The 21,296-nt window shown below is 36.3% G+C and overlaps 1 protein-coding gene across 1 annotated transcript in view; it reads left to right on the top strand.

Moving 5' to 3' along the window:
* The first annotated feature begins 2,560 nt into the window (after positions 1-2,560).
* The window catches only part of LOC117411581 (laminin subunit alpha-4-like), a 44,594-nt gene continuing 25,858 nt past the window's right edge, over positions 2,561-21,296 (top strand). Inside the window, exons 1-14 of the mRNA XM_034019234.3 lie at positions 2,561-3,068; positions 10,577-10,678; positions 11,684-11,811; positions 12,206-12,286; positions 12,884-13,098; positions 13,606-13,706; positions 14,291-14,471; positions 15,004-15,096; positions 16,346-16,497; positions 17,104-17,214; positions 17,767-17,878; positions 18,131-18,295; positions 18,803-18,996; positions 20,820-20,936. Of these exons, the coding sequence (XP_033875125.3) occupies positions 2,961-3,068; positions 10,577-10,678; positions 11,684-11,811; positions 12,206-12,286; positions 12,884-13,098; positions 13,606-13,706; positions 14,291-14,471; positions 15,004-15,096; positions 16,346-16,497; positions 17,104-17,214; positions 17,767-17,878; positions 18,131-18,295; positions 18,803-18,996; positions 20,820-20,936 (1,860 nt within the window). The 5' untranslated portion in view covers positions 2,561-2,960. The remainder of the gene's footprint in view (positions 3,069-10,576; positions 10,679-11,683; positions 11,812-12,205; positions 12,287-12,883; positions 13,099-13,605; positions 13,707-14,290; positions 14,472-15,003; positions 15,097-16,345; positions 16,498-17,103; positions 17,215-17,766; positions 17,879-18,130; positions 18,296-18,802; positions 18,997-20,819; positions 20,937-21,296) is intronic.

Genomic DNA, 21,296 nt, shown 5'->3' with positions numbered 1-21,296 from the left:
TTGTCAAGCTTATTACCTGTGTCTTGGTAATGAAACATGCTATTGCAGGGAAAGTGGACCCTTAGACAGAGTGCTCTGAGGTACTGTGCTTTGTCCAGTAATTGATTGCTTCTCTTATGATACAGTGCAGTTCCTGCTGATAATGATGATCCTGTGGGTAGCATTACAGGAAATGTAGTTCTTTGGTGCCAGAAGGAGAGTCGTCAAATAGCCCTAACACCTCATAGGAATTATTGTTCTGGTGGATAGTTTTAAAACAGATACACTAGGCATTAAAAAACAAACTGTGAATCAATCAATCAATCAGTATTTATTTTATATAGCGCCTGTCATAGTTACTCCAGGCTGCGCACTCAGGGTGACAGGGCTTTTTCTGTTTATGCACCCAGACTTTGGAACTCCTTGCCAAATTATATTAAAAGTTCAGACTCTCTGGAGTTTTTTAAAACTTCTTTAAACATTTATTTAAAATAGGCTTTTAATTGTATCCAGCTGTACTTTTAACTGGCTTTTAACTGTATTTAATTGTACTTTTTTTTTTTTGCTATGAAAGGCGCTATATAAATAAAATGTTGTTGTATCTGTCCCGAGGTCACAGCTGCACTCTGAGTTATGAAAAGTCAGTCACTCCCTACAAGGCCAGGTCAATACATAGGCAAAAATCCTTACAACATGAGCGTGGTGTTATAGACCTCTTTGTATTCAGATTACAAATATTAAACATATGTACAGATCAGTTCACTTTTAGCATCTAAGCTTGCAAAGTGAAACATGGAACATGTGTGTACAAGTGTGACCAACATAGCGAATGGAAGTGTATGACAGGCAAGACTTCCGGAATGATTTTGTTATCCAGAACCCTTTTGCAAATGTCACTGCAGCAAATGCAGCACTAAGAAAACAGGGACATTCGAGACACATGAGCCAAGCTTTTTTAGGAAATAAGTGGAACATTCTTTCCCAGAGGCAATGTGTGACATGGCAGTCCTCAAAAAAAGGTTTTTACCCAACAGACCATTTCATGTATTAAGATTAATATCTTGTAACAATTAAATTGGCTCAAAATAGAACATCATCTACTCGACATTTGTATAGACAGAGAGAGTTGAAATGTCACAGTCACATGATTTAAATGTATTCATCAGACAAGCTTAAAAGCAAGTTCAAAGCCAGACAAAGATAAATTTAAAGAAAAATCTGAATAATTAGAACCATTCCAAATTGCAAACACCATAAAACAGTAAGGGAAATGTAAAACAAGATTACAAATACAATTGGAAACTACTTACTCTAAATGTTAGTTTGTGCAATAAACCCAGGTTACTATTGCAATCACACAATTAGTGCAGACTATATATATATATATATATATATATATATATATATATATATATATTGTAACACAGCCTCCCGGCTCAGGTTCGTTTGCCCCTTTTAATCAGCAGACACAGACACAGAACGGTATTTTTTTAAAGCACTTATGTGCACTTTTATTATTTACATAAATAAAAAATAAACAAACAAAAACCTTACTCCCACATGGAGTGCTAAACTAAACTTTTCTTTAAATCCCTAAACTATAAACCAGAGTGCTAAGCCGTTTATCAGTTGCAACAAATACTATTAAGAAGTATGGTTCACACAGGTCTTTGGTCCTTAAGCACAGACCTCAGCTTCACACAAACAGCCCAGACCAAACTGTTTAACCCGTTTATATACCTGCTGGTAATTACAGGTAGGTGTTGCTAATTAAACTATAAAACAATTAAACAAGTAATTAACCAACTAAACCTGTGGCTAGGCAAACACAGACACGTTTTCACATTAATTTGGCAAGGACAGAAATTAACCCCATCCCTGCCAACCACCACCAACACATTACCCAACACTTTATTTACGACAGGCCTCTGCCCTGCCACAATATATATATAACATATCGAAATGTTGGGCAGCTGGCTCTTTGAGCTAACAATTTGTGGAGGGGGAAGACAAGTTTTCTATTCTCTAGTTGTGTTCTTTTTAAAGATATTTGATAGATGAAATGGGCGGTGTATCAGTCCAGAAATGTAGAAAAAGAGAAGGAGATGTCATACCTTTTATTGGACTAACTTAACAATAATTAATCACATGCTTTCAAGGTCTCTTCTTCTCCTTCTCATTGTCTTTTTATAGATCAAAATGATAAAAACAGACTACTGGTTTAATACACAGTCTTAGGTTTAAAATTAGAAAGAAGTACCTGACTACTTCAAATAAATGTCAGAGAACTGAAACAACACTGATGGACTACATGCAAATTATAAACAAATAAAAAGGTTGGGCCTTTATGCTAACAACATACCCTTTGTACTCACTTGACTGTGACCCTTTTGACATATTTAGTGCTTTAGGCCTCTAACACGGTTTTAATAAATTTGGCACCTTCTTTGAAATAATGGTTCTTACAAAAACAAGGGGAGGAGGTTGGCTGGACAGTTTGCTCTGATAAGTTGAAGCCAGGCCTTCGTTCTTGGATAACAGACTGAAAGTGGGAGGGATATGCTTTACTCTTAAGGTGAAGGGGTGTTGTGAACATGGGAAAGAAGTTAGACACTTAATATAGACTCAATCTGTATCCTGAGGAAGAGGTGATGAGGTAGGTAGCCAGGGATACAAGCAGAGCCTTTCTACTATCCCATCCCTCTTTGACACTCTCAGTCTCTCAACCCCTCCGTCTCAAAGGACTGCCCATCTGTATGCTATTTTATAGGAGGTTCCAGAGGAAAAACAAGTCTGCCGGCAGGGAAGGAAGTGTTTGAATTTTTTTAATAAAGATTTCAGATTGGCGTAAGCAGCACCACATCTGGAAACCAAAGACAGGAAAAGTCCAAACAATTGAAGCACCCAACCTGGGAGTATACGAACAAAGAAGGGGTTACAATAACCAGAGCTAGACAAGAAGTTTGGATGAAGAAGAGGAAATGGCTTTGATTTGTTTCTCCTTACTGTGCTTCTTATCCGTATTCTTGAGACTCTTTTCTCCAGCGATTGCCGCAGGGGAAAGGGGACAGCAATCTACAGTGGTCAACGTAAGTTCTTTTTCCTTTCTAACATTTTTTTTTTACAGTGGTAACGCATAAGGAAACAAATATAAAATACTATAGTGTAAAGAAAAGAAATGTACTACAGTCTTATTCCTTACCTCTGGGTACTTAAATAAAGTTTAGTTTATGTGCAAAAAGGTTATTTTGTAGATATGATTCAAAGAGATTCTATGCTAAAATAATCAAGAAACCTTTTTGACATGTGACATGTAAGGTTATTAATCTACGATTCAATAAAAGTTATGATAGATTTTTTTTCATAAATTTCAGTATAGCTTGATACCCAAACGGGCACAAGTTTGAGAAACGGCTTTATGTTTTTTGGGGGTTGCTCTGCAGATGTTCTGTGAGTTCAAAGTCATAATGAAAACCATCTGTGGTGAAACTAATTGCACTTGTGTAAGACAAACAGAGAGGAAGTGTTGTGAACTAACATCACAGAGAGCATGTGCAGCATAGAAAATTGTGAACCGTGGTGCATTTATATTGTGCTAAGAAAAACATTATACTGCCTGAATATTAACTAGTGAACTCTTCAAAGGGCTAAAGAACACCATACAGTAGCTAGCTCATCGCATAACACTTGATTGCAAGTAAAACAAAATACCTAGCAATCAATGTATAACTTTAATGGCTTTTGTACAGATTGTTAGTTAAGGACACATGCTGTTAGGAGTTTCAGACAGACTAAATGATGATGTGAGACATGTGATAGGGACAATAACTGACTTCAGATGAAAAATGTGCTGGAGTCAATAAAAGGTTAGTTTCCCCCCACCACCCAATACACCCAAGTATGTGATCAGGACTTTCAATGTCCATTAGTGTTGTTATGCACATCATTTAGGTGCGTTCTACAAAGGGTGTGTCTTTCAGAAAATACTTTATGACCCAGGCTGTCTCCCTGTTCTATGGTGTTATTAATTCAGAATTCCAGTTAAGGAGGACACGCCCCAAATACTTCAATATAGTTGCAACATTTTAAAACAAGTATATCACAATAAGGATTGATGGCTCTCAAACCATATTTCGTAATCAACAGGCCCATTGTCCTTCCAATGAAGGAATGGAATTGCTGGATGTGCAGTTTCCACAAGTATTCTGCAGTAACTTATCAACCAATACAAATTAATTGCTAGCAGTCACATTGGAATGTATTTTTGTAGATTAATAAGAAATACTACACATAAATGTAATGAAATAACAAGACAGAGATTTCAATATGAAGTATATATTGCTCTAGATTTACTTCAAACTATTTCAAAGTTGTTACATTAAACACCTGAGTTGTTTAGTTCAGGTTGAGTATCTTTATTTGCTGGGCTCGTTAAAAATCCACTAATGACAGTTTGGAGTAAATAGCTCTAAGAATCTAGAACTAAACATCTTTTGCAGTTATTATCCTAGTAGGAAATATATTTACCCCGTTCTAAAACACAACCAGATGATTTGAGGAAACTAGATTCAGGTTTGGTTCTTGTACTACAAAGATATCTTGTTAAGGTATCATTGAATTGTTCGCTTGTGAATTTCTTGACCATCCAGATTTTGCAGAAATCTTTCTTGGTCTTTGTAACAGGGCGAGTAGCCCTGTACGTATTTATTTATTTATTTTTAGAACGGGGTTTCCCCCTCCGCCCCTGTGCAGATTATTGTTTTGTGTTTGTTTTTTTGTTTGTTGTATGATTTATTTGTATTTGTGACGGCGAGGCGCCGTGTGTTTATTTGTATTTATTTAAAAATGTATTTACGGTGTAGCCGTGTTTTGTTTTAAAAACAACTCGTGGGAATGCATGACTATCAGCTAGTTATTATTGAATTAGCTGGCAGTCACGCATAATAAACTCGTGCAGATTGTGGCCGAGGGGTAATAGAATAATTACTAACCAGTTAAACCCCTCGGCCACAATATAAAAGCCTGCAGCTCGCTGCACTCGAGTGGGGGGTGTACGAGAAGAGCGTAGAGAGCGAAAACGAAACTGAATACAAATAAACATAGGAACAGTGAAGGCAATCTGCCCAGCCTGACCTGTGTTGTTTCATTTATTTGGTGTTCGTGACTTGTTTTTGTTTAAAATATTTTTTTTCGCTCTGTGAGTAAAGTGTGTTTTTTGTTTAAACCTTTTATTTATTTTTGTGATTTGTAAATAAAACGGCGGCCAGCCGCGTCTTTCTTTTGAAACTGCAGTGCCTGGTGTCAGTGCTTTAGTTCCTGCTTCTGCCGTAACGTCAGACGACTCAGCCACCCTGTCACAGTCTTCCATATCTGGAGCAAGTTGCAGTAGTTCCTGTTCTCCTGTGTTTGTCAAAATTAGCAGTGCTTTGTGGTCCATCAACAGTTTCCATCCATCAACAGTCCAAAGCACCTTTGACCATTGTTCCATAGTCCAATTTCTGTGTTCTTGTTCATATTTTAGCCTTTTAGTCTTGTTCCCCTTTCTTAACAGAGATATTCTTTCTGCAACACATCCTTTAAGTCCTGATTTCAAGAGTGACCTTCATACTGTTGATATGATGGACAATGACGCCTGTGCCTTCTGCCAGTTCTGTTGTCAATTCAATGCTTGTCTTTTTTCTATTCCTTAAGGATATTATTTTCAAGTATTGCTCATCCTTGTTAGACAGCTTTTTGGGTCTTCCAGAAATAAGCATTTTTATGAGGTAGTTTTTTCACTGACTAAACTTACATAGATTCAATGTCATATAAAAAGATAAGAAACTGGTTCATATTGTCTGAACTTTATTTATGAACACATTTTTATCCGAATAGTAGCCTGTCATGTTGTGTGCAACGCTTGTCTTCCAACATTGTCATTGCAGTCAGCCATCATATGATATGATGCGGTGTGCGCGGTCGACGGTTTGTGCCCAGCCTTCGCCCTGTTACATGTGCACCACTTTGTTTATATTGATATTGAAAACAATACTAAAATCTGCACTTAAAATCAAGAAACAGGTTTTGGTTTCTTTTAGTTTGTAAAGAGATTCTTCTGTAGTGTCATATGATGGCTGACTACAATAACAAAAGCATCTCTGTATGCCAAACTAAAAACATAATCTTCAGCCAGCTGTGACCAATAAGGGCTTCAAAAGTTGGCAGCTGCCTCGTTCCCACTGTAAATGGAAAAAATGACTGGGCACTTTCATGACCCCATGACCTGCTGTATATGTTTGTTTTGGTCACTGCACCCTGAAATCAGGGCTTGTTATTGTATGTAACCCTTGCTGTTTTTTTTTTTTTTAAGAATACAGAGGAGGGTTTTTAAGGCTTGATTCTCCAACTATTTGCAAACTACGGGATATTTCTTACTGAAATATGAAAAAACACAGTAATCTGCTGCTAGCAGCCCCAATGACTATCTCAAAGAGATTTCTAAAGACAGGTGCATTATCCTTCTTTACAAGTTTCCTCTAATGTTTGAGAGAATTAGAAAAACAAATGGTGTGTATTCAGGGACTCTCCAGCAATTACCATTCTTTACGGAGTATGTGCTGCACCTATATAGTTTCCTCTGTTAAATAATAAAGTAGTTTACATTAAAGGAGTGGCATCAGGAATTAGTCCTGAACCAGAAGAAATTGTTAGGCCTGGTAGTGTTTAGGGGGGGCTGCTCAAAGAGGATTCTGGGGAATGTCAGCAGCAGTAGCAGCAGCAGCAGCAGGACCTGGCTATAAAAGCTTTACTGTTCACAAGCTGTTTCCCATTAGTTCACAGAAGAAGCATATCTTTGTGTTTCAGTCTGTGGGAAACAAAATCAAGGAAAAATATGTTGTGGAACTAGGCACATATTTTAGGAATGTGCAAATGCCTCCTGCCTCGCAAGTCAAGAAATAAGTGGCCAATTGATACTGAGAGACTAAAGGCCAAGTCATTAGATTCTAACAGCTGTCTATGAACAACTCGGCATTGCTGAAATCTTTATTTAAATGGAAAATATTTCCTGTTTTTTGACTTACAAATTAACAATATTCCTTAACAATGCCTAGTTATTTTGATGTTTGTATGCTACTTTAGAAAAGTCCCATCATATCAATAAGTTAGAAATAATCTATCTGAATAATCTAGAAATTTTCTTAATAGAAAAGCATCTGGTTTCAGAGACTCCAATTAAACTTTACACACCCATGGTGTTCAGTAATTGTAACCATCATTTCATTCAGATCTTCAAGGTTGTTTTAATGTTTTTTTTAGGGTTTGGTTTGAGTTACACCGCGGGACAGCTAGCTATAAAACTAATGCATTTTTCAAAATGCCAGCCATCATTTAACATTATGTCAGTCCTGCTGTGCGTACTGAATTGGAGTCCATTGAACATATTATATGCCCATCAAAAAATCCTGTGTGAATCTATGAAATACAGAAGATAGAAGTATAAGATATTTTTTAAATGGAGAACAGAAGAACATAAGAAAGTTTACGAACGAGAGGAGGCCATTCAGCCCATCTAAGGAAATAAAAATGGTACTTAATCACTAAAAGAAATTTGGCAGATGAGCCAAAATCTCCCCTTGTTGTCAGATATCCTGTTGGTACGCTTTAAATAAACAGATAGCAACATGGTTTTAAACTATGTAGTAAACCTTCATGAAGAGTTTCCACTCGAAACATCAATCTACATAACTTCCTGGGTGTTATTTAAAAATACAAATGGGGTGTATGACAAAAATCTGGGTTTACAAAAGGGCTGGGACCTTTGCTCTGTCTCCTCGACATAAATGACCTAAACCATGGGATACAAATCAACCATTCAAATTCTTACATTTGAAAACCACACCAAGGTGCGGGTGTAGCCCACAGATACACAGAGGCTCAAATTCAATATAAAATGAAAAGTGTTGCATTCTGCCAGAAGAATACAGGATATAATTCCAAATGGGATGTATGGAACTAAAAGAGACTCTATGAAAAACACCAGGCACTTTGGAGAGGCAATTTAAAAGGCTAGCAAAATGCATGGCTATATAGTCGTGAGAAAATACTTGAAATATTATGTTCTCTCATTCCTAACTGCTGTTATGTTTTTGTGGATGTGAAGTTGAATAGGCTCCTCCTGATGAAATATTTATCAATCAGTTGCAGGCAAATCAAATGACAGGCTTTGCATGCAAAATTATAATATGGAGGAGGCCTGTCCAACTTGGAAAATAAACACAGTTGTTAGACTCATTGAAAAAGTTATTTTTCTATTACTTAAAACATTTACTCTCCTATATATATATATATATATATATATATATATATATATATATATATATATATATATATATATTGTATATATATTGTATTTTGAAACCAGTTCCTGGCATCTTTCCGGAGATATTTTTGCCCATTCTTCAACACAAACAGCTTTGAGTTCTGCAATCGGCTTTTGTTTCCTTTTTGCAACAACAGCCTTCAAGTCAATCCACAACATCTCTTTTCTTTAAATTATTCTCCTCTCTTCCTCCAAACCTATTGTTGTTTTCTTGGTGAGTATAGTTATCTTGTTAAGGTATCGTTGAATTGTTCGCTCGGGAATTTATTGACCATTTTCTCTCAATTCTTGGTAAAATCTTTTGCGCGAACGATTCTTCTTCCAGATTTGGCAGAAATCTTTCTTGGTTTTGTAACAGGGCGAGGAGCCCTGTACATGGATTTCTTTATTTTTAGAATGGGGTCTCCCCCTCCGCCCCTGTGCAAGTTTTTGTTTCAGCGACGTCTGTATTGATTTTGTATTTATTTATTGCATTGTTTAGTAGCGTGGATGGGTAGCCCCATCTACAGTAATTAAAAAAACTTGTGCAGATTGTGGCCGAGGGGTAATAGAATAATTGCCAGCTAGTTAAACCCCTCGGCAATGGTAATAAAAGCCTGCAGCTCTCCATGTTCCGGTTGGGTGGTACAGAGGAGCGTACGGGAGAGCAACTTATACGTTTTAATAAAACGTATAAGTTGAGTGCAGGCAATCGCCCAGCCTGAATTGTATTGTTTGTTATTTGTGTTCGTGACTGTTTTGTTTAACCTTTTGTTTTGCTCTGTGAGCGTAGTTTATTTTTGTTAAAATATTTATTTTATTTTTATATTATTTAAATAAACGGCGCATGCTGCGTCTCTTTTTCACTGCAGTACTGCCTCAGTGTGTTTGTTCCTGCTGCTGGCCTGACATCACCACTTAGCCACCCTGCCACAGTCTTCCACACCTGGAGCAAGTTGCAGTAGTTCCTGTTCTCCTGTGTTTGTCAAAATTAGCCTACACAGTTCTTTTCAGTTCATCAACAGTTTCCATCCATCAACAGTCCAAAGCACCTTTGACCATTGTTCCATAGTCCAATTTCTGCATTCTTGTGCATATTTTAGCCTTTTAGTCTTGTTCCCCTTTCTTAACAGAGATATTCTTACTGCGACACATCCTTTAAGTCCTGATTTCAAGAGTGACCGTCATACTATTGATTTGATGGATAATGACACCTGTGCCTTCTGCCAGTTCTGTTTTCAATTCAACGCTTGTCTTCTTTCTATTCCTTAAGGATATTATTTTCAAGTATTGCTCATCCTTGTTAGACAGCTTTTGGGTCTTCCAGTCCTGGGTTTGTCAATTGCAGTTGGTTTTTCTCTGTACTTGTTGATTATGCTTCAGAAACCACATCTTGACAATCAAGCGATGCGAGCTATTTCACTCAATGTTTTTCCTTCTTTATGCAAGTCGAGTTTATCATAATAGTAGAAAACACTAGTGAAGGCTTTGAGTAAATTATTGATGCTCATAATGCATCAGAGTAGAAAAATGCAACAATATCTTACACATCCGTTTAAGATATTACAAATAAAGAGAGAATCTGATCTATATTTACTTGACAAATGGTCAGCAACTCACAATTTTGGACCAGGTGAATTCATTATTTTTTAATTATTATTATTTATTTTTTTGTATCAATGAGTTCACTAGAGCCAGACAAATAAAGCTATTTTAACACAATCAGTCAGATGACATTTGAACCTTCATGATAAATGTCAGCTATTGTAAAGATGAGAACTTCAGCAATATAATTAAGAGAACATTTTTGAAATGTTCTGCACTTTGTACTCCTCTCTGCCCCGTTGAGAAGGCCTTGCTAACATATTTTCCAGATTGGAGATGATCCGTCTCACATGCTGGAGCCTAGCGAGGGTTTTTATTCAATGCAAAACTCCATTTGATTAAATATCAGTGATAATTCTGAATGACACCGTTAGCCCTGTGAGTTTCATTTCAAGCTTTCCTTGACTTCAAGTTTTAATGGATCACAAGTACATACTGTACACTGCTGTATTTGGTGTAAACATTCCAATGCATCATTTTAATGCATCATTAAGCCAACTAGCCTTCTGGTGGTGCTGCTCAGAACACCAGAAGGCTACATTTTAACCTAGTTGAATAATACTTTTATTTTCTATGTCATTGTTCTGAAATGCACATATAGAGAAGGGTGTTCCCTGCATCACAGCATCTATGGTGTTTTGCTTCTTTTTTTAGGTTTGTGGAAAAGGATATTTTCTTTATGAACTGGAAACATGTTTACCATGTAGCTGTAATGGTCACTCCAACAGCTGTCAAGATGTAACAGGTATCTGCAATGTAAGTGGCTATATTATTATTATTATTATTATTATTATTATTATTATTATTATTATTATTATTATTATTATTAACTGATCAATTAATATTCTTACTGCCACAATACATTTCTTTCTGCCACATGATACTGAACTTCCCCAGAATTAGGTCATTGTCACATTTAAAAACTTGATCTTACTACATAATGAATATATTTTACAAATGTGCAACATAATCTATCAAATATTTTAATATATTAAGTAAACATTAACACTTTGTTCAGCTGTTTAGAACCATCGATCTGACTGCTAGAATATGAAAACACATGTTTTCAGTTTGATTGGTAGATCTCTAAGTACTAACATGTATATTTGAATTCAAGCAATATAATATAAATAAATTACCTGTTTACAGTTCCCTGTATCTAAAGTCTATCATTCCATTTCTATCACCCTTTCTTCCACTGTCAGGTGCTGTATTCACAAAGAAATAAATAAACAAAAGTACAAATAGGAATGTAGAGTCAATTGAAACACCATGCATAGGATTTTGTGTCCTACTTATTAGTGCTTTCTTGTTCATTGTATTTTGTAGTTACAATAATGGCTAAAATGTTCACTGTTATTAGTGGATTTTCCTCAATTTACAGTTCAAATGGACTTTTATATATATATTAAAAAAAAAACATTTTGGTATGTTAGTGTTTGCATAACTTGAATAATATACAGTACATTGTTTAAGGCAAGACTTGAATTTCCCACAGACTTTCTGATGAGAAAGTGGCAAGTTGCCAGATCCTGACTTTGCTTGTGGTGGTCCAAGGAGATACCATGGAAACAACTGAAGTAAAGCCAATACAAGCCAAAGGAACATGGAAAAGTAAAATTAAAGTAGCAAGATGATGTTTCATACAAATGTTGTAACATCGACAGTCAGTTGTTATTTTCTGTTTCAACAGTAATGCATATTTTGCATGTAAATGTGTCCCAGCATATGCTCTAATATTCCCTTTGACTTGATTTGTAGAATTGTCAAAACAGCACAGCTGGAGATTATTGTGAAGAGTGTCTTGATGGATACGTTCGTGATACAGCTGAGGAGGGTCAGCTGATCTGCAAGCCTTGCTCATGTCCTTTTCCAGTCAGGTCCAATAAGTATGTTCTAAGCCATTTGCCTTTTTGAAAACTGACACCTCCAGTGAGAATCTACCTGTGAATGAAAATAAAGAACCAGTAGACACACATTTCAGAACCGTTTTACCTTTTATAAAATGAAACCTAACATTAACCTAACATAAAACTTACAGTCCTTAGTATTTAATGTTCTTGATTGTGTGTTTGAAGTTATGGGGAATCTGTCTGACACTATTATACACAGTGTTGCACTTTATTTTACAAATCTTTTTTAATTACACATTGGGTATAACATGACCAACCCACTTTGTGCTCTTTTACAAAATGGATACTAAACTGTAATAACTAGTCTTCGTGTTAGACATCTGTAAATGTCTATTAATTCCTTGTATATATATTTTTTTCTCTCTGTCAGCTTTGCAGTTTCATGTGAAAAGAAGGGCAGCGCAGTTCGGTGTATGTGTAAGGAAGGTTATGCTGGACCCATCTGTGAAAGGTCAGTACTTCTGTTGATACAAAGCTCTTCACTGTACCAGTGTTATCCAGCAGTGGTTTCACACGGACGTCAGGGGGAAAGAATATACAGTAAATGAAATGGAATAGAAAGGGTACGTATAGGACCAATGATAAGAGACCAACTTTAAAAAGCAACAGCAATATTGCGGTATTGTACCTTGTGTGAAAAAATAATTAAAGGTGAGAATCAGTCAGTGTCCTGTCAAGGACTTTTACAAGGACTTTTAAAAAGGTCAGTTTTTGACCAGGGCAAAAACTATTACTATATGTCTTCCAAAGGATATGCTACCATGACAGACTACATTGAGCCAGAAAAAAGTGAAGAAAAGTCAGGTTTTAGCAGTTGGGGTTTGCCAATTTTAATATTCCTCAGATGTATTATGGTTCATAAAATACTAATTGTTGTGTTGCATATGACCTTGAATCTCATTTCTTAAAGAGTATTCTACATTTTTATTTCTACTGTCCAGTGGTGTAAAAACACAAGGCAGAAACTTAAATGCATTTTTAAATAACAATTGCTGAAGAAATATAAACTGTATTAACTCAACTGCAACTTTTGTTTATTACTGACTAGATGTGCCCCGGGTTACTATGGCAACCCTTTGTTGATCGGAGGCACCTGTAAGAAATGTAACTGCAATGGGAACTCTGATCCTAACCTGATCTTCAGTGATTGTCACAATACGACTGGCCACTGTCAGAACTGCTGGCACAAGACTACAGGAGTCAACTGTGAGCGCTGTGCTCCTGGTTACTATGGGGATGCCATCAGCGCTAAGAGCTGCAGAGGTAAAAAAAAAAAAAAAAAAACCACAAATAAACACTATGATGTTTCTTCATTTATGAGCTTATATTATATTCAACAGTCCAGGATCATGAAGGGTTAGGACTACCACTTTCACATCGGCCCAAAACGTAGCAAGATAGATAGTGGTTCCACTGTAGTATACATTACATACATTTTTGCATATCTATATATAGTGGGGGAAATGCATGGACATGAAGTATGCTAGTATTTTAGCAATACAAAAATATAATCATTGTACACCAGAATTAGTGCAAGACATATTGGATTTGGTTGTGTTGACCATTAGCCATATGGGGTCATCTAAAAAATATGACTTTTCTTTTTTTTTTTTAATTAATAGTTTGTTAATTAAACAGTGCTCTCAGAATTATGAGATGATTAGGAATGTTTGCCAATCGATTGATTCACTCGATTTCTAATATAAAATGATGCCAGTTCATGTTGGTCACAATCCAGTTCTAGTGTGTGTTTTTCTGCATTATCTGTAGAATGCAGTTGTGATACGTGTGGCGCAGCCTCCTGTGATGACAGGACCGGAAGGTGTTATTGCAAGCCAGGAGTCACAGGCCCTTACTGTGACCGCTGTGAGGTAAGAAAAGGAATATAAAACAGCTGGGCATCTTAGGCATCTTCAGTTTGCAGTGAATATTAACAATTGTCTGAGAGACATTACTTTTATAAATATATCAGCTGAATTATTTTAGAGTAGTAAGAGAATGGTATGTGGATGGAAGATACTGGATATACATTTTATTATGTTTGTGTAAACAGGATAACACTTTACATTGTGTATCTTATTACTGTGTATTTAACATAGTAAATATATGTGTATTATTTACACATAATTACAATGCTGTTATGCATAGTTATAATGTACTTGACATGTAAATCTTTTTCTGAGAAAAGGTTTAGAGGGGTTAGAGTTAGGTTTAGGGTTATATTTATGGTTAGGAATAGGGATAGGGTTAGGTTTAGGGTTTATCATGCACAAAAATGTACACATTAACATAAGTTAATGTGTTGTAACTATGTATAATAACATTGCACTTATGTGTAAATACATATGTATTTACTAAGTAACTACTAGGTAAATACACAATAATTAGAGACACTTCATGTAAAGGGTTACCATAAACAGATAACCCTCATGAGTATTTCCTCCGGTATGAGTAGGTCGGTCACTATGGATTCAGCAGTTGCCATGGATGCAGGAGGTGCATGTGCGGCGTGGCCACTGTGAACGATATCTGTAATCCTGTGACACAAGCCTGTGTATGTCAGCCTGGTGCTGCTGGCCTGCGCTGTGAGCGCTGTAAGAATGGCTACTGGAACTATGGGCCTTCTGGCTGCCAAAGTAAGTGCACTGTATCTGGTGGTTATTCTCATACTATAGCTATCACTATCACCATAGTATAGCTGACTAGAGACAGCTTGATAACTGTTTCACTGAGGTATACTATGTTCTTTTGTTTATTATATTCACAATAGGATCTGTTTGTTAAACTTCAAGATTAAGTTTACACTGTAGATAATAATATTGGCAAGTACAACAGGTGACTTAGGAGGCTCAGTCCAATTTTAAATGACCTGCTGGGACCTTTGTTAAGGCTGCTCCCTATTGCAGAGAACCACCCACAACTTGGCTTCGTGTTTCTGGTCCTCACTGTTTGAACCGTGCCTAAACATGAAGCCCATATATTTTCAGGAGACTTTTCAAGCAAGTTTCACTAAGCAGCTAAAATCAAGATTATTTATATTGTATGCTGTGGCTTGAACTATTCACACGGTGAAAATAACTTAAAATATCTCAGAAAACAGTTGCTTCCAAAGATTCCCAAAAGTGTCCTTGTTTACATAGGCTTAACTGTTAATATTTTGATTTCTAGAATGTGATTGTGCAGGAGGATCATGCAACAGTGAAACTGGGCAATGTCTTTCAGTTCCTGTTATACCACCAGCTACCAATGCCTGTGATATAAGTAAGTTGAGTGAATGTGGAAATTAGACTGCATTAGATAACATTACATGCTGGTGCATCGTACTAATTTACAGATAGCACTCAGGGTATTTAAGGTTGCTGTTATTCTCTGTATAACACAGCATGGGCCAGTGGGTTCGAGTTATTTGTCGATTCACGTTATCCAGGAAGTGTTTCATTAGGACATACAGTAACTGCAAGCAGGCAGGTATTGATTAAAGTAGACTGAAATCTCTGGGTAAATGTCAATTGAAAAATATTGCATTAACAATTCAATGTGTTGACCTACTTAACTGTGTGTACCTGCTGCTGATATAGTGTAAAATCAAGTAAACCATTTCTGGGCAAATATGATTAGTGCGTGAATGTCATTGTCACTCTGCCTACCTCATTGCTTTTTTCATTATTCAGTGTGCACAGGTCAGGCTTTTACTGTCTGCACTGGACTCAGCACAATGCTTTTTCCTGAGTAGTAAATGGCATATCATTAAAAAAAACGACATCACTGGACCAACGCGAGGGCATTTTAGGAATCTGAATGTTGTAAAACGCTGCATTAGAGAAAGACCAGTATTATGCCTAGTATTGTTGAGTATAATGATTGCGTTCTGGCTGTATCCACATTCTGGTATAGAACCGTCTTGAGGGAAATTACTGTAGGTCCTCATTGTGACTGGGTAGGTCAGAATCCTTACTTGTTTTATATAGCCCCTGCAAACCACTAACGTAGTCATGGAACGCATAGATTCTGAACAAAAAACAGGGGATATACATGACTGAGTGCATTCATTTACCGAACCCTAACCCTAACCCTAACCTTTCATGGCTTTATCCATTCATGTATGCATGACCTTTGATGATAGTTCCCATTCTGGTGTGCACATAGCAGACCTTAACCTTATGTACTATGTGGAAATAGGTCAATTATTGTAATGTACTGTTAGTCACATATGCTGAGAGAGAAATGTAGGATTTAGTTAGAAAAAACATGGAAATCATATAGAAAGAGAAAACTGCAAGTGGATATAAGTAGAAAGTTGAAGGAGAACTGTATAGAAAAAAAATGTAGTGTTTGTTAAATAATTAAATCTGTTTCTTTTAGTATTAGTACATGATGTACAGTATGCAGAAGAAGGTAACTGAAACCAGCTTACTGCCATGAATTTTATGTTCCACAGAGAGAAATAAACCAAATGTCTGTGCTTTTAAATCTGAATAATCACTGACTCATGTTCTGTTTTGCCAACCAGCCTGTGATAAATGTATCTGGGATTTAATTGAGGACCTGAGGTTTTCCAATGAATCTATGAAAGAAATCAAAGCAAACATGGTAAACATTTCCAGTGGAGCTGCTGCCAACAACCACTTGAATCACCTCAACACCACAACCCAGAACCTCAAGGTACTGAAAATTACAGGAACAACAGCATTATTATTATTAGACTTCTATTAGATATTGTATCCCTTTGTCCAAGATCTTGTGGGGTAAACCACTTTTCTAGCTTACACAACCTACAAACTTGAATATAACTTACAAAAAAGCCAAGACCATAAGCTGTGAGTCTAGTTCTTCTATGTATGCTTGCTAATCACCAACTTTATAGAGCTCTTGCAAACTGTGGGACTTCATGATCACTTACAAGGAAACGGGTAATATACAGCACACTCACACACAGTTAGGTCATTCATAAAAGGGCATGGCCATATATAATTGGTTCCGCTACAGCAGGTAACAGCAAGAGATGTTTATAACAAATATCACCCTCCCCTTTAAGGTTGTTATTGGTTTATAATGATTTCATAGAGTTTTTACTTGTGTTAATCAGATCTATTATTGAGAAAACTGAAAAGAATGGACATTGAATGCACAACTAATCACTAACTATGGAGTATATTAATGGTTGTCATCTGTAAATATACAGTAGATTTGATTGTTATTTTTATTTGTATTTATTTCATTAAACAAGATTTTCAAAGGACAACTCATTTTCCAACTTTTCAATCACAGAGCCAATTATCCGGGTGGAGCAGCCAGTCTGAGCACAGATTACTCCAAACAGATGATGTTGAGGATGCCGTCTCAAATCTCCAGTCAGATTTGAACACTTTGGCTGAAAAGGTATGTCAATTCTGTCCAAACTGTGATACAAAATATGTTGCTGTAATAAATGAAACTAGGATAATTCATTTTTAAAATGCATTTAAAAACATGTATGCATTACAGGTGACCATGTTAAAAAAAAAAGAAAATGCTTTATTGCAATACATATATCCATGTATTCTACACACAAAAATGTATGAACAAACCAAGAAAAATAAAAAAGAAATGACTGGAAGATTCATACCAAAAGAATGATGAAAAAACATCACAATAATATATGTCTCTTGATGGTTTTGGACAGTACATATTATTGTGTGATAATACAGTCTGACCCATGCAATATAGCAAGATGGGCCAAATGACCTCCTCTCATTTGTAAACTTTCTTATGTTCTTAATATTATATTTGTTATTGTACAGTTATTCAAAACAATGAACTTTTATGCAGCTTCCATAAAACCAAGCATCAGTTTTTCCAGGTTGGGGCTTCACTAATGCTGTGCTGTAGAATATGCAGATTGTGGTCAAATGTAAAGTAGTGATTAATAATGCTGTGGTTTCTGTTTGTTAGGAAAATACAACAATCTCTGAAGGACTTGAAGTGGAGAAGGAGACACAAGACACCTACCGCCGTGCAGATCACCTTGAAAAACAGCTCATCGTAGTGAGCAATAGCATTCAAGGTACACACTGGATTTAGTAGTTATGCGATTATATGAACGCTAGAAATAAAACCTTTGTGGCAGCAAACAGATCAGATATGGTTTCAGTGGGGATTATGTTAACCCCAGTTAAGATTGCAGGCTGGCAGATATCATTGTCATATCACTTTGATGAAGGTTATGACACAATTAACATCCAGTGACTCATTGGGTTCTTATTACATGATCTTAACTGCAGTCTCGTTCTTCTGTTGTTTCTTTTATCGCCGGCAGACATTATTGGCAAGCTGATCTACTACAGTCTACAACATAATCTATCTATTGAAGAAAGCACCAGGAGGAAGGAGGAGGCAGAGGGCATGGTGAACACTATGAGAAAACTGAATGTGTCTCTAAATGAACCCATCGCTACTGAGGAATCCATGAAAGCGAATCAAAGTAAGTTCTACAAAAAAACCCGAAATATATCATTTCAAAGGCCATTTCTGTTCTACTGTATCACCTTGCCTTTGGTTAATGGTTTTGCTGCATGTAAAAAAGGTTTCTATTTCATTATACCCACATATTGTAACACTTATTGTGTGGACAGCCTTGATGTGTATAAACCGTATGTACAGAATAAGAAATGTGTTTAATGAAAATTGGATAAGTGGTATTTAAGATGTCTTTAGGTAAGCAAATTGTGTTAGTATCATGGTAAAGTATATTAAAATCACTGATATAGTGTACCAGTGTAACATACAGACAGACGGATGTAAAGACAGAGAAAGACACCTCCATAGATCCCCTCACGCCCCATACACAAATAATGTTGATACTAAGTTTCATCATGACTGCATAAGCGTTTTTTTTGTTCAGGGGTCAACAGGGGTCACCCCTCACAGGTGATAATAAAGGGCAGATTACCGGTGGCTGTGTTATACATTAACAGTATATGTGGTTTAGTTTTAAGGCGTGTTCTTCAGCTGGAGAAGAAGCTGAACAGCACCACAGGCCTGGTTTCTCCAATCCAGCACAAGCTCTCAGAGCTCAGCAGCAGGCTGTCTGACACCAGGGAGCTCCTTGAGGGGGCAGTGAGAACCACTCAGCAGGCTGAGGAGAAACACAAAGAAAACCTTGTCAGATTCCAGGAGAATGAGGTAACTCTCGACAGCAGTGTCCGGCCCTCAGACCGAGCTCTGTGAGACCCCCACATTGTAATGACATGATGGGTGAAGAAGGCATGTGGAATTTTGGCATCATTGCTTAATTAATGTAGAGCGCAAAATTTCAGTTGTTGTCTGAAACTAAACACAATATCAGTCCTCTCAGGGATATGTACATTTAGGTTGACTGATAGTCAGTCGCTATCTATAAAAATGTGTTTTAAATTATCATTGTATCCCTATTAGTTCAATGTTCCAGAGGCTGCAGTCTGTCAGAGTGGGAGCATCCCATATGCACAAAATCTTTATGCATGTGATGCACAAAATCAGCAAGATGGTGAATTAGCTAAAAAAAAAAAAAGAAAAAAACTTTTCTGTTTGACGTTGAAATCTAATTTATCTCTAACTTTAAACACTAAATCATAAACATATAAAATGAAGACTCAAAAAAGATATATATTTATATAAACAGAGCCAAGAAGATGAGCAGTGTTCTGGATTGGCCTTTACAAATCATGCTGCAGAATTCTTATTCACTTGCTTTTGAGTTGGTAATAAAATGTATAGTTGACTTGAACTAAAGTCTGTCAAAACACATAAAATCACATTCTTTTAAAAAGTGAATGGATCCATTTTGAAACTGCTTTAGGATGTTCTCTAAAAATCAAGTTATTAATAATACATTTACTTTTTGGCAACAGTGTTGAAAATCTGCTTTCCTCCCTTAAATTGCAATTTCCGAACCTCTGATGGGATTCTGTGTTGGCCATTGTTTTGTTATTATCAATTGACAATAGTGCTGTTGTGCCTTTTAGCCATGGGCTAATGTCAAGCCTCAGTCAATTCCTTAAAGTGGAACGCCCTTTAAAAGATCACATTTCTAATAAAAAGTTTTTGTATTCTTGTTGACATTTTTCATAGTTATTTATTGTTTTAATGAGTTATAATAAGAAAAAAAAACAAAGTGATGGTGGATTCGCCAATGAAAAATTAACAGTCTACTGTCTTTCATGATGAGGATTTTCTATATTAACATAATTCAATTATTATTTTTCTATTATAATTTTTTTTTAAAAGGCTTCCACTTTTTATGTACCTCAAATGTGAACATAAAATGCTCCAGCAGGAATACAGACACGGGTAAATGACTTATTCAACATTCCCAATTAAATATTTAGTGATCGCTGCAATGACTTATTGCTATAATTAATCATTCTTGTTTCAGTACTTTTCAAGGGGTGACAATGCAGATAAAATGTTAGCTTATAAACAAGGAAATGTAAAACTATAGCAAAGTCGTGCAATAAAGCTTTAGTATGTTTTCCTACCTTATCTCTGGCTTCCTATAAGCACCTACTATTCATTGCAAATGTAAGTTATTTGACTAAACGTAGTAAATCTTCTTATTTGTACTTGAATGACAGCACTTACAGGTAATATTAAGGGAACACAACAGCATAACAACCGCAGTTATGTTAATTGTGTTAGAGCGGTAATGATTGGCTGTAAAAACATCCTGAAAAGGATAATGGTGATATGTTTTATGTATTTTGCTAAAGGCTATAATAAACCTATACTGTAAGTTCGGTTGCTATAGGTGTCTGCAGTTTTCTAGTTCTGTTGAGGTTATCATCAGATTTTGAGTTTAAACTCAGAACCTGCGGAAAGCATCACGAGAAAGCACCTGAGTGTTTGATTGGCTGATTACAACACCTTTCTTAAGTGAAAGTGGGTAAATCAGTTTAAATTAAGTAATGTCCTTGTATGATCTGAGTTTTCATAGTTTTAACCTATGGCGCGTGATTCGCTTTTTACAGAACTTGCAGCAAAAGCTGAGGGAAGACTATGGAGAGGCTAACGAGACACTACAGCTTGCAGGAGGCATTATAATTGACACAGGCCTTGACGTTGGCGAACTGGAAATTATGATAAAGGTACAGTAATGCTGAGCAATATTATCAGTGTGGCCTTAAAAATCTGACCATACTTGTTTCCTGTTGAATTTTCTTTTAACTAAATAATTTTTATATCACAGAAGATAAAATGTTAGCGAGGATATTAGAGGATGAGCTCCTTCATTTTATATGTAAAACATAATGCAGAACAAAAGCCTCTCCCCTTTTTAATTGTGTTTGCTTCCAGGGGTGTAACTAGTTGACTTCTAGAATGACAAAATGTAGCAAACTGGGTCTTTGTCTTTGAGCTCTCTTTATAGCCCATGATCCATTGTGCGCCACATGATGGAAGTAAAGGCGGAGTGGAGTATCTTGGTAATATAGAACTAGTGCGCCTCA

The sequence above is a fragment of the Acipenser ruthenus genome, chromosome 6 (assembly GCF_902713425.1).
Source record: "Acipenser ruthenus chromosome 6, fAciRut3.2 maternal haplotype, whole genome shotgun sequence".
Classification (NCBI taxonomy): domain Eukaryota; kingdom Metazoa; phylum Chordata; class Actinopteri; order Acipenseriformes; family Acipenseridae; genus Acipenser; species Acipenser ruthenus.
Note: the sequence above shows the minus strand (reverse complement) of the source record. Positions and strands in the feature narration are given on the sequence as shown.